This window comes from Ammospiza nelsoni, chromosome 1 (assembly GCF_027579445.1).
Source record: "Ammospiza nelsoni isolate bAmmNel1 chromosome 1, bAmmNel1.pri, whole genome shotgun sequence".
NCBI lineage: Eukaryota > Metazoa > Chordata > Aves > Passeriformes > Passerellidae > Ammospiza > Ammospiza nelsoni.
The window spans coordinates 69,754,950-69,768,542 of record NC_080633.1 but is presented as its reverse complement, the minus strand read 5'-3'; the positions used below and the strand labels follow the sequence as shown (position 1 = coordinate 69,768,542).

At 45.6% G+C, this 13,593-nt stretch overlaps 1 protein-coding gene across 2 annotated transcripts; it reads left to right on the top strand.

Annotated features, from left to right (window-relative positions):
• The first annotated feature begins 1,961 nt into the window (after positions 1-1,961).
• Positions 1,962-11,478, top strand: LOC132083709 (ribosyldihydronicotinamide dehydrogenase [quinone]-like). Of its 2 annotated transcripts, none has more exons than XM_059488555.1 (7): positions 1,962-2,060; positions 2,394-2,453; positions 3,852-4,016; positions 4,836-4,966; positions 7,679-7,792; positions 8,176-8,277; positions 9,440-11,478. In XM_059488555.1, exons 2-7 carry the CDS (start codon positions 2,447-2,449, stop codon positions 9,611-9,613), a joined length of 693 nt encoding a protein of 230 aa, XP_059344538.1. In that variant the 5' UTR covers positions 1,962-2,060; positions 2,394-2,446; the 3' UTR covers positions 9,614-11,478. The 2 variants fall into 2 exon arrangements, with proteins under 2 accessions (XP_059344538.1, XP_059344529.1); XM_059488546.1 differs by having other exon boundaries at positions 1,996-2,060; positions 2,401-2,453.
• The last annotated feature ends 2,115 nt before the right edge of the window (positions 11,479-13,593 follow it).

Here is a 13,593-nt window from a genome sequence, read left to right as displayed (position 1 = left end):
GGGGATGCAACCCTTCTCCATAAGCATCCGCTTTGTTAGGTACTGCAGTTTCACCCACCTAAGCCCTCTGAGGGTTTAGAGAAATATGAGTTTTGGTGCACAAATGATGCAAAATTAACTAAGATCACAGCTTCTTTCTCTAAAATCAGCTCTACCACATAATATTCATGGCTTTTGGACAGCAGGGGGATCAACCAGACCAGATAATGCTTTACTGTTATATTAAAAGGCACTTTACAGAAAGATTATAGACAAGTATTTTCTCGGAGTTTTGCCCACAAATCATCCCCCTCCTCAGAGTTCTGGACAGGGTATAGAGCCCAGAATTAATATTCCAGCATTGAGTCATTTCCAGAGCTGGAAATCTCCTGTGTCAGAGAATGCTTATCCTTGCTGGGCCCAGCAGAGTGTTAAGCCAGGGACAGCCAGAGAATAATTATGCTCAGGTCCCTACAGAACTTGAAATTCATCAGAGAAACGGAGAGGGAAAAGTCTCTAAAGAGATACCTGATCGCAAACTACAAGAGGAGAGGAAGGAGACTTAATAATGAAACCTTTGTTGGCAAAGTTTACTACTACTGTACAGCCCATAAAGTTAATACCAGGAAAACAGATACAGTGACACATTCCCATCCTGGCACAAGCTTACTTTTTAGTTAAGATTAAGGAATGAGGTAAGCACCTCAGGTAGCCTTGGTCTAGCACTGTGGAGATTTGTTGCTTTTTATTCATCAGACCATACAATTTTTCCAATAGTGCAAAGAAACCTGCAAATTTCACACAGCAGTTTTCATCCTGCTGGCAAAAAAAAAAAATCAGCTATATGTCAAAGATGTGACCTTGAAGCACATGCAGATAGATAGATGGCAATATCTCCCTCACTTTGCCTAGTACATGCTGGCAAAACCACACTGAATGAGACATACCTTTTGAACCAAGCAATTCTTATAAATTCAGCCATCTCTCTTTCAGCCTTCAGCCCCATAAATAATGCAAAGCTATAAATTAGAAAAACCAAACCAAAACAAATCTCAGCAGTTAAATGCTATCAAAAGCTTCCTATAATGTTTTGGATTGCAGGAGAAGATTGAAACCAAACAATTGGCCCACCAGAGATTCCATATCTGTATTTGCATTTCCTTTATTTACCTGACAAATGTCCCAGTCTCTCTGGACTGCAGATTCAATAATGTTCTCCTTGTGACACCTCACAGTGTGGATGGACACAAAATCACTGCATTTAAACTACAGTGAACTCAGGGTCACAATTCAACATTTGGTCCTGAGTCTCCTCTTTACAGTAAGTGGGATCAGCCCTTGCATCAGGAGCTGTCAGAGCATTCAACTCCTGTTCTCTCAATCCCAGCTGATCCAGAATGAATGGAAAACAGGAATGTGCTGGTCCTACATCAGTTCCACTCGTTCCACTGTCAACTTTGTCCAGGGGAAACGATTGCACTCAGTTGTTTTGGTTTTTTTCCCCCAAGGTCTTGGAATGAAGCTGTCTATTCAGTTTGTCCATCATAGGGCAGTTTTGATACTCAGAGAGAAAACTTCATCTTGGAAGTGATCACCAAGGCTGTCCTATCTCTGCAAAGCCACAGCCGCCCACATCCTTCTGTGTCCTGCCTGTCTTTCCCATGAGACATCTTCCAGAAGGCGGGAAGGGAGGAGCCCCTGCTCCCGGCAGATGCACGTGTGGGCCAGCACGAGGCACAAAGCAGACAGTGCCATCCCTGGAAGAGCAGATAAGGGTAGATGGGTGGTTTAGGAGCGCCCATACTGCATTGCTGGCAGAAATGAAGGACGAGCTCTGTACTTGGAGAAGAGCAGAAACCCAGAATAAAAATAATATCCAGAGATGCTGCAGGTGTCCCACGTTGTCACAGCGGCGGGGGCGCGCTCCCGGCCGAGCGCGGCCTCGAGCGGAGCGGGAGCCGCGGGCGGCGCCGGTCCCGATCCCGCCCCGCGCTGGCGCTGCCCCGGGAAGGGCGGGCAGCGGGGCCGCCTGGAAGGGCCGCTCCCAGCCCTCGCAGATGTGCTCCGGGCCCCGCCAGCAGGTAAGGGCAGCCCGGCTTGCGCTGGGCTCCGGAACTCCGGGGGCTGCTCCGAAGCCGCTTTCCAGAGGGCGGCACGGGACCGGGAGCGGTGCCATGCACCCGGCGCAGCCCCGGGCCGAGGCGGCCGTGCCGCCGCCGCCAGGCGCCGGTCCGGCGGCCGGAGGAGAATTCCTGCTCCAGGGCCCGGGCTGGGAGCCGGGCGCTTCCCTCCCGCTCCGGCGGGCCGCGCTCGGCCACTGCCCGGCTGTGCTGAGTGCCCTGAGTTCCCGCTGAAACAGCGATTCTCCCCGCTCCTGGTCCTGATGTTTCTCACCAGCAAATCTCTCACTTGAGTTCTCAGGCAGTACCCGATTATCAAGAGTGAAGCTCCCCAGCGCTCCCCAGCAATGGCAGGTAAGAGGAAACGCGGGTGAAAACGCTGCTCGCTCCAGAGTGGCCGATGGGCACCTCAGGGATGAGGCCTCTGGGCCTTTGGGACACTGAGGTCTTACTTTTCCAAACGACTGGAATTACCTCAGTAAGTGATGCTTTGGAAAACTCCAGTCTCTCCAAACACTGTGCCCAAGTGCCTCCAGCTCCACCGAAATGGAAACAAATCAGCATTTTTGCAGAATCAACCTTAGCACCTTTTGGAGTATGTGATAACGTCCAGTCAGTGACCTCCATTTGTTGAGATCTGGCAGGAACAGCAAAGTTGTAACTGGTACTGAAATTTCCAGAATACAGTATGGAGCAGGGATTTCAAGGGTTTATAGACACATTGAATTTCTAATAGCATTCGACCTGCAAGTTTTAATAGTCTTTTTTGCATAGCTCTAGTTTCATGGACGCTATGTACCCACATCCAGAAGCTGTGCTGCAGAGAAACTGAGTTCAGGAGATGCCTAAGTTTTTGTCTTGGCAGTCAGGAAGCAGGAACTGCATGTTTGTAAGACCTTGTCATTTTCAATAGGCCCTGTAAATTTCCCTCTCTGGTTATCCATAAACAACAACAACCCCATACAGAATCTTTCTTTTGTTTCACTGATGAGTGATTTTTAAGAGAATTATTAAAATTGTAAGGCCTATGTTCAATAAAACTTTGAGCACACCGTGGAGCTCTTTGAGCAGAGCCTTGTTACATGCCTCCAAGATATTCCATCCCTGCACACCTGCTTGGCCACTTAGCTTACCTTGAATCCACTTTGACAACAGTTGGAGATACACATGGCAATCTACTCTCTAAGAATATAAAAACCTGTTGCTCTCTACAGAAGTTACTGTGATTGTGCTGAAGTGGGACAGGACCATCTTTAATGTCTACCCCAGTGTTATAACTTGCACTGAAATGAAAGAGCAGGAGGGGGTCCATCACTGCGATAAAAAGGTGTTCTGACCTCTAAGAAGTTGTTTCCTTGACCCTTTTGGGCAATCTAGCTAGCACTACTTTTTGGGTGGTAGTGGAATCAGACCAACAGAAATGTTGTCTCAGGAGAAGGGGCTGGGTTTTGCTGATGTAGGGCAGTGTGACCTGCTATGGAACAGCCCCTCTGTCCACTGAGTTCCGCCTAGGAAAGCCCAGTGTAGCACAGAACTGCTGGGCTGGGCACAGGCAGCAATCAGGGCCTCAGGAGTCACTCAGTGCTGCTGAGCAGCAGTCAAATGCTGCCACTGCCACTCTGCTTTCACTGCTTCTGTGTCCTTGGGAAAAGACACTACAGAAAGAGCCAGGAACAAGCCCCAACTCTACCAGCTGTTCTGCACCTGTCTCCTACATTCCAAATGGTCTCCTGGTTTCCTTTCTGCCTCCAGGGAAAAAAGTCCTCATAGTCTATGCACACCAAGAGCCCAAGTCCTTCAATGGATCTTTGCTGAAGACTGCTGTGGAAGAGCTGACCAAGCAGGGCTGCAGCGTCACCGTGTCGGATTTGTACGCCATGCAGTTTGAGCCCAGAGCAACAAGGAACGACATTGTTGGTGAGCTCAGCCAAAATATGCCTCTCAAAAAACAGTGACTTGTAAGGCCCCCCTCAGAAGGCTGAAAAAAGTCTCCTGAAATCTTCCCCATGCTAAACAACCACAACTCTCAGTCTGTCTTGATAGGAGAGGTGCTCCAGCCCTCAGATCAGCAAGAGATTAATTTTACAAGGCCACTCCTGAACATGACCTTTGTATCACAGTGAGACTACTGACAGGAGGAAAAACATTAACATGTGTCCATAATCAGCCTCTAAAGTCCATTTCTCATGGAGAGGAAATGCCTTCAGATACCTCTCTGGTGCTTGCTAGAGTTGAGTTCACGAAGCTACAACTGCCCCTGTCTTCTGCTGGAGACTAATGACCTGCTCATGGAGTCAGTAGAGCTGGCCAGTACTGGTCCCCCATCCCTTGATGAATTTCCCAGTTTTAGAGGCTGGACAGCAGCTCCATAGTGCATACAAGTGCAGGATGGCCTCAAGGAGCCCTAAGGCAGAGGCAGAACAATTCACAACATTCTCTTAAATCTTCTACCTGCATGCCCAGAGTCCTGAGGCAAGCTTAGGTCCTCATATTGCACTTCCTGTGTTGCTGCAGGAAGGTGAAGTTTCAGAACTCTGTGACCCTACATTCCTTTCCTTTTTAAAATCAAGTGACCATCAGCTGGGATGGTGCTGAATATCCAGCAAAGACAAGAACGTAGGAAAAATGGAAAGCAGTAACCCAGTTCAGAATTGTGAATGGCAACCTGCACTCAGCTGTTATCTGGCACTGATACTGCACAGGGGGCAAGGAATGACTGTTCATTTCTACCCACAGGTCACCTGCACAACTCAGAAGCCTTCAATTATGGTGTGGAAACCTGGGAAGCTTACAAGAGAGGAGCTTTGTCCAAAGACCTGGTTGAAGAGCAGAAGAAAGTGCAGGAAGCAGACCTGCTGATTTTCCAGGTCATTAGTTCAAACAGAATTCAGTTGTGATGCTAACTTTAGGTAATGGTACAGTAAAAACTACAGATCAGTAGTACAATTAGCTGGGTCATTATTACAGCAAATCCAGTAACTGAGTAGCACAATGATGCAGGTTGAAACAACAGCAATGTCATGAGCTCCCCAACACTGGGCCAAACTTCCCAATGGATGCACAAAGATATAGCGTACCAGTGGTGTAGTGGCATCATGCAAGCTTCCCATTCTTGCGACCCGTGTTCGATTCCTGGCTGGTGCAGGTCAGCTGGTGCTCTACCAACCCTCTCTGAAGTATGGCATTGCAATGTTTTTTTTCTCAAACTTGCAGGCCATGGCTTGGACAGGAGCACTCTTTGCTGGATTCAGATCTGGCTGCATGGCCAGGCCCAGAGAGTGGTGGTGAATGGTGCTGCATCCAGCTGGCGACCAGTCACCAGTGGTGTCCCTCAGGGGTCTGTGCTGGGCCCAGTTCTGTTTAATATTTTTATTGATGACATGGATGAGGGTTCAGAGTCCTTTATTAGCAAATTTGCAGATGACACTAAGCTGGGAACGTGTGTTGATCTGTTAGAGGGACAGAGGGCTTTGCAGAGGGACTTGGAACGGTTGGATGGATGGGCAGAATCTAATGGGATGAAGTTCAACAAGTCCAAGTGCCGAGTCCTGCACTTTGGCCACAATAACCCCCTGCAACGATATAAGCTAGGAACGGTGTGGCTGGACAGTGCTCAGGTGGAAAAGGACCTGGGGGTGCTGGTTGACAGTCGATTAAATATGAGCCAGCAGTGTGCCCAGGTGGCCAAGAAGGCCAATGGCATCCTGGCCAGTATCAGGAACGGTGTGGCCAGCAGGAGCAGAGAGGTCATTCTTCCCCTGTACTCAGCACTGGTGAGGCCTCACCTGGAGTATTTTGTCCAGTTCTAGGCCCCTCACTTTAGGAGGGACGTTGAGATGCTTGAGCGTGTCCAGAGGAGAGCAACGAGGCTGGTGAGGGGCTTGGAACACAAGCCATATGAAGAACGACTGAGGGAGCTGGGGTTGTTCAGCCTGGAGAAAAGGAGACTCAGGGGTGACCTTATCACTCTCTTCAACTTCCTGAAGGGTGGCTGTGGTGAGCTGGGGGTCGGTCTCTTTCTCCGGGCAACAACAGATAGAACAAGAGGACACAGTCTCAAGCTGCACCAAGGGAGATACAGGCTAGAATTAAGGAGGAAGTATTTTACAGAAAGAGTGGTCAAATACTGGAATCATCTACCAAGGGAGGTGGTAGAGTCACCATCCCTCAAAGAGTTTAAAAAAAGACTGGATGTGGCACTTGGTGCCATGATCTAGTTGAGGTGTTAGAACATGGGTTGGACTCGATGATCTTAAAGGTCTCTTCCAACCTAGAATTTCTGTGATTCTGTGATATATGTGACCATGGATGTCACCAGGCTGGCAGAAAGCAGGGGAAGGATTATTTCCTGGTCAAGGAGCTGGAGTAGCCAGTGAAGTCAGGGAATTGGGTTTTCCCAAGTAGACTGTTCTCATTTGTTGCTGGTTTGCAGAAGCACTACTGGCAATTGATAACAGAGCTTCACAGCCCATGTCCATTCTCCACTATGCCAGCTCTGTCCCTGTTTGCAAATCCCAAAGTACTGTGAAGGGAAGTAGTAGCCTTACATTTCTTTGTGTCCCTGTTGGCCTTAGACATCTCTTTATATGTTCTTCTCTACAAGGTTTGATTGAATTTAGGATGGGGCCATATCTCAATTAAGCATTTCACTGTAAGTCATTGTCATTTTCAGACTATCACTTCCCAGATAAAAACCATAAGACATCCCCTGAAGGAAGTGGTTGCCTTCTACTTTCCATGTGTAAAATGCTATGAAGAGTTGAGTGTGTTCTGCTGGAGAAAATAAAAAAGAATTTTAAAAAGCCTCTTAAGGACATCATGAAGGAATTCAAAATTTGCTACAGACTAAACTCACCACTTGTAGTTACTGTGGTGGTTGCCTAGTTTCCATTTTGTTTTCACCATTTCACCATTAAGCCACATGTCGTTACATGTTTATAGAATTTCTTCCTCTGTGTGCAGTGTGTACAAAGGTTTAGAGGTACTGATGCAGCCAAGTATAAGAAAGAGCCCATTCAGGCCATGGATATGACAGCTTTGGATGCAATCCCATGGGCTAACTTGAAAATCTAGAAATCAAAGGTCCAAATCTTAAAGAAGTCTTTTTCTTCTCAGTATTGGATTTGGGGTTATGATGTCAGCAGGGTTCGAAAAGAAGTCTTTCCTATGATCTCCTGGCCTTTGTCACCAGACTGTCAGATCAGAGCTGATCACCAGATATTTAAGATTTTTGATTCTTTTGCATTTCAGCCATAGGAGACAGGATTCTGTACAGTCTTAAATCTGAATTCAATGGCACCCTCCTACTTCATCCTATTCCAACTTGATTCTGGATGGAAGTCCTCACATGCACCACAGTGTTGGTGTGCTGTAGATGCTCAGATCTGGCCCTGAGGTTACCACAAACAGAAAGCACTTCAGCTTATTTGCCAGGCACAGTTACAGCCTCTACTGACAGAGAGCTGGAGGAGGTACATGCAGGATCTGAGCAGGTTCGGAGGACAGGATTAGTCCTGTAAACCAGGCCTAAAGGTGGCCCAGACTCTCTGTGCTAACCAGGTAATTTTCTCTTTGCCTAGTTTCCCTTGTTTTGGTTCAACATGCCTGCAATCCTGAAGGGCTGGATGGACAGAGTTTTGGTCCAAGGCTTTGCTTACGATTTGTCAAAGGCTTACGATGGTGGTTTGCTCCAGGTATGTTTTTGGAATTTTTTTGTTAAGGTCAGGGCTTGCACCATGTTCTATGGGGGCTTGTTCATTCTTTTCCATTGTAGTTGTTCGGAGCTCTCACTTTCCACTAATTTGAAGTAATGTATCGGCCCTGCTTCACACAAGTGTGTCAGACACATAATTCCTTTTCCTTAACCTATCTCTTCCCAAAGACACACAGTCCACTGTCTAATTGTATGGCATCAATCTTGGCCTCAGAACTGCCACTTCATGTAAGGTCTGGGAAAGAAGAAGTCACCCTCTCCCCTAGAAATCCATGCTGTCCAGGTTTACCTGAATATCTCTTGCACCATGCAGGCGCTCTTCTTTAAATATGTCTTAATTAACCACTACTTTCCTAATTCTAGGGCAAATTATCCCTCTTTTCATTCACCACGGGAGGAGGCCAAGAGATGTATTCAAAAGAAGGTATCGGTGGTGATATTCGCTATGTCCTGTGGCCCATGCAGGTATAATATATGAACATTTGGTTGTTGTCTTCATAATTTTTTATTTTTCCATCTATTTTTAACAATTGTTTTATTGAGGTTTTTAAATGAAATATAATAATTTTTAATCAAGTTGTCAGTTCCAATGATCTGCAGATTGTAGACTGTTACCTAAAATCCTGGGACTACTTTACAAGTCTACTGACTTTTAAAATTGTTTTGTCCCCCCGTCCTCCAGATTAAAATGTAGAGAAAGCTTAACACTGCCAGCCTTTTCAGTTTCCCTGCTGTTACAGGGTTTCCTTGAGCTCAGCCATGCAGGATTTCTGTTTCCCATGGTTTCCCATGGGAGGAGGCAGGGTAGGAGGGGAGCCACACATTACCCTGGCAGTAACAGTCAACACACGAAAGTTAGCATTCCTCTTTTTACAGAAGTATCCAGCCTGGTTTGGAAATACAGGTAGTAAGGCATGTTTATCCAGCTTCTTCTTGATGCAATACAGGAGATGATCTAAAATTCCATGGTCTCCTTCCCGTGCAGTTACCAGCTGCCTGCTCCTGTGGAGCTGTCCAACTGCAGAGCTCGCAGGTCAACATGGCAAAAACGTGAAACACAACTCTAAATTCAGAAACACAATGAGGGAAAATGGCAAGTTGAGCCGATTCCACAGGTACTAGCCTTTCTATAGGAACCTTTGGCTGAGCCAGAAGCAAAAGGCTAAAAAAACCCCACCTTAGAAGTAGATGTGGAACACTGCAGTTAGACACCCATCTGAGGAGTTTCAAACTGAACAATGAACTTTTGGCCTCCTGTGATCCTTGCAAAGTGAACAGTCAACAGCTGCCAAAGAGGATAGAATCCCCGATTCTGTGGGATTAACAGCAGCTAAAAATAAATTCTCCAGAGCAGAATAAATGAAGTTGCCCTTACCTTTCTGTATCTTGTATGCCGTTCTGCTGTATGCCTTCAGTAGTGACTGCCTGGATAAGTAGCGAACTTCTGCAATTTATTTTCCTTCTCCTGACAAATGCACAGGTTTAGAGAACCTGACTGATATTGGGTCAAAGAAACAGAACAGACTTGAATCTTGCATTTTCTTCAAATGAAAGTAAGAGGAAATATTGAAATATTTCCTGAGGCATTTCTTTATTTTTTTTCTTTTTTTTTTTCTTTTGCATCCAGCATGGAATCATGCACTTCTGTGGTGTCAAAGTGCTTGAACCTCACATCTGTTATGCTCCAGAGAATGTCTCTGAGGAGAAGAGGAAGGAGATGCTGGCTGCCTGGAGCCAGCGCCTGAAGACTCTTTGGAAGGAAGAGCCCATAGACTGCTCTCCTGAGTGGTATTTCAAGTAATGTTCAGGTGCAAGACTACAGAGAGATTTTCTTTTTCTCCATTCTTTTTGATGCTCTATCTAAATACCTGACACTAATCTCCTAATTCAAATATATTTTAAGAATGTTGAATACTACATCTAGCAGTTTAACTAACAACATGGCATGTATCTTCACTGATTCCCAAGAGATTCCCTTCAAGGATGGGTGCAAAATTCTTTGTTTTGTTCTCCTTGTTCACATAAATGGTGTCATCCTGCTTCCTGTGCTTGATAGCACATGTGATATTTCATGGTAGATTGTACCATTGCTGCTTGTGAAACAGTATGTGGCCAAGTTTATTTTAACACTTTTTGTACCAGTTGCCACTTTTTTTTTTCCTTTACCAGGGAATATGGTGTCCATACTCAACCTTTAAAAGCCCAAGATGGATTGTGATAGCGCTACACTTGTGCCTTGGAGCAACAAAACCATGAGTAGTGTTGCAAAAGGATGTACCATTGCAAAGTGTCTTTAACAGCTGGAAAGCCTTGTGGGCAGCCCTAGGCTTCTCCAGATCCTATCTATGTAGCAATATTAAAGCTAGGACAGATAGCAGAAAAGGGAAAAATTAAATATGAATGTAGTGATAAGTGCATGAATTGCCTACCTTTGTAGACTGCAGCTGTCTGTCTGTTGGTCAGGATCTATGGGACAAATGAATTTTCTGGCTCTTAATAGCCAGGATTTTTACCTGGAACTGTAGCAGGATTATTTTTGTGCTTTAGAGTTGTTAACCTGTTTGTGCATATGGCAAGGCGGGGGGGGGGGGGGTCTCACTTAGCTACTGAATTTCTTGTTCTGACCAGCTCACCTAAATGCTGCCTTTGCACTTAGATATTAAAAGAATGTGGCCTCTGTGAGAGCTCGTCCCCTGAGTCACTGTCAAATGACACCTAGGCCTCTGTGCATCTGCCATACCTGCTTTGTGGCAGTCTTGTCACACCCCAGCCTTACAGTTCCTTGGGGACTAACTGGGTAATAAACATTCTGAGGTTCTGGAGGCTCAGTGTAAGCTGATACACCAGACTGGGAAATGCCACACAGGGAAAGGGTCAGTGTTCCTGTTTGCTCCCATATGAAGTGAAGGGCCACATCCAGCAGAGACATTTCCCAGGAAGCAGAGCTGCCCCAAGCTGTTGCAGATGTCTGCTGTGGGGCATGTAATCCAAAGTCTTTAGGTTGCAGAAGCAGGAAATTTGCTTTGGCTCAACAGCTCTGTTATAGGAAAAGGAAAGTGAAAGGGAATAAGGAAGAAAGTGTTACTCATCTAAATTGTGGGGAAAGCAGATTCACACCTTAAAAACTTAAGGAGAACAACAAAGTTACTGAGACAAATCTGAGGACAAATTTTAAAATTGCACAGAAGAGAAATCATCCTTCTCACTTTGTTCAATTAGCAGACTATTCAGGAAAGAAGGAAATTGAGGTAAAAGCAGAAGTTCCAATGTCAAACCAACATTACTGCTTTAGATCAATTGCAGAGCTTAGTGGGGTTAACTATTAGATGAAGAATGCCAGACTGACCTGTATTTTGAGGATATTGTGCTTGACACTATGTGGCAGACACATGCCAGCTCCCCTACATATGGTAGCACTAAATTTTAATAAGATGGCTGAGATTTTTAGTACAAAGTATGTAAATGGTTGAGATTAATGCAAGTTCAGTTACAATTAAAAGAAAACTAACAGCCTTATTAAATTCTCATTAATGCTAAAATTGAAGACTTCTGCTCAGATCAATTCATTATGGAGAAAAGCACTAAAAATGTACCAAACTTTTTGTCAATTTCAAGATAATCTTTCCTTCTCCTCAATAAGAATTAAGACATTTCTCTGTAAATTCAGATTGCATTTCTGGATCAGTTTATTTTCGCTATTCATTTAAAAGGAGTGTCATAACTGGCAAGACTGACCTCTAAGCATACATACATATAAATTACAGTTTCTTTCTTTGTGTAGTGCTTGTTGGCAAATCACCACAGAATGAGACTGACAGGTTTTTTAACCAAGCAATTCAAATAAATTCAGCCATCTCTCTTCCTGCCTTTAGACCACACCTTTGGCCCCATACACAATGCAAAGCTAAACAGCAGAAGAACCAAACCAGACAAACCAACCAACCAAAGAAAGGAAAAAAACCCTCAGAGGTCAAGTGTTATCAAAAGATTTCTGTAATGTTTGGGTTTGCAGAAGACCAAAACTGAACAATTGGCCCACCAGAGATAGCACATCTGTATTTGCATTTGCTTTATTTACCTGACAAATGTCCCAGTCTCTCTGGACTGCAGATTCAATAATGTTCTCCTTGTGACACCTCACAGTGTGGATGGACACAAAATCACTGCATTTAAACTACAGTGAACTCAGGGTCACAATTCAACATTTGGTCCTGAGTCTCCTCTTTACAGTAAGTGGGATCAGCCCTTGCATCAGGAGCTGTCAGAGCATTCAACTCCTGTTCTCTCAATCCCAGCTGATCCAGAATGAATGGAAAACAGGAATGTGCTGGTCCTACATCAGTTCCACTCGTTCCACTGTCAACTTCTATTTTTCTTCTTTTTCCTTTTATTTTTGCAAAATCTTAGAAACTAGATGTTTATTCAGTTTGTCCATCATAGGGCAGTTTTGATACTCAGAGAGAAAACTTCATCTTGGAAGTGATCACCAAGGCTGTCCTATCTCTGCAAAGCCACAGCCGCCCGCATCCTTCTGTGTCCTGCCTGTCTTTCCCATGAGACACCTTCCAGAAGGCCGGAAGGGAGGAGCCCCTGCTCCCGGCAGATGCACGTGTGGGCCAGCACGAGGCACAAAGCAGACAGTGCCATCCCTGGAAGAGCAGATAAGGGTAGATGGGTGATTTAGGAACATTCATACTGCATTGCTGACCATCAAAGGAAGAAATTAAAAACATAATTGTGGGCTGCTCCTGCCCTACCCCATTGATATGCCACTGCTCTTTTATCATTGCCGCTTGAAAGCACCATAGGGAATTCAACAATTCTCCAGAATGGGAAAGATCACAGTAAAGACATTAGACACTCGTCATCACCATCCTTTTCACAGATGAATGGCAAAGCAATGGCCCTTATGTAAAGAACCTGTATCAACTACACACCTGACATCCAGAGGAGGCTGAACTACTTGGCTTATGGTAATTCTTTTGGTTATGTATTCCTGCAACTGTCCCAGGACTGTTATGTGTGATAGTAACTCTGTTGGCAAACAAAAGCCTACTTCAGGCCTTCCTGAACAAAAAAATCCCCTGATATCCAGCTCCAAATCTTCCATAGACAAAGGCATTTCCAACATGCCTTGAACTCCCAACCTGCTCTCAGCCTCAATAACATTGCCACATTTTCAAGGCTCATAATGCCTAGAGAGCTCAGGCAGTGACAGAGTTATGGTGTGGCACTGATGGGACTGCCCAGATAGCTCAACAGGTGACAGAGTTACAGTGAGGCACCGATCACAGCCCCCAAGGAGATGGAGCAGTGGCAGAGTCAAGTGTGGCATCAATCATGGTGCCCAGAGAACTGAGGGCCACAGTGTGGGAGCGACTGGAGTGCTCAGAGAGCTCAGGAAGTGACAAAACCCCTTCTTGGGAATTATCATAGTGGCCAGTGAGTTGAGGCAGTGACAGAGTCAACATCTGGCACCAATCCTACTGCATAGAGAGCTTGATCAGTGCCACAGTCATCCTGTGGCTCCGATAGTAGTGCCCAGAGAGCTCAGGCAGTGACAGAGCCGCAGTGTGGCACTGATCGTAGTTCTCAGAGAGCTCAGACAGGTGACAGAGTTACAGCGTGGCATTTATTGCAGCCCCCAAAGAGATGGAGCAGCGGCAAAGTCAGGGTGTGACACCGATCGTAGTGCTCCGAGAGGTGAGGCAGTGATGGAACCATCGTGTGGCACCGTTTGCAGTGCTCACAGAGCTCAGGAGTGACAGATTCTCTACCGGC

Coding starts and splice junctions, on each gene's coding strand:
- LOC132083709 (XM_059488555.1), top strand. Junction 7,793..8,175: donor ACGATGGTGGTTTGCTCCAG/GTATGTTTTTGG, acceptor TCCTAATTCTAG/GGCAAATTATCCCTCTTTTC. Junction 8,278..9,439: donor ATGTCCTGTGGCCCATGCAG/GTATAATATATG, acceptor TTTTGCATCCAG/CATGGAATCATGCACTTCTG.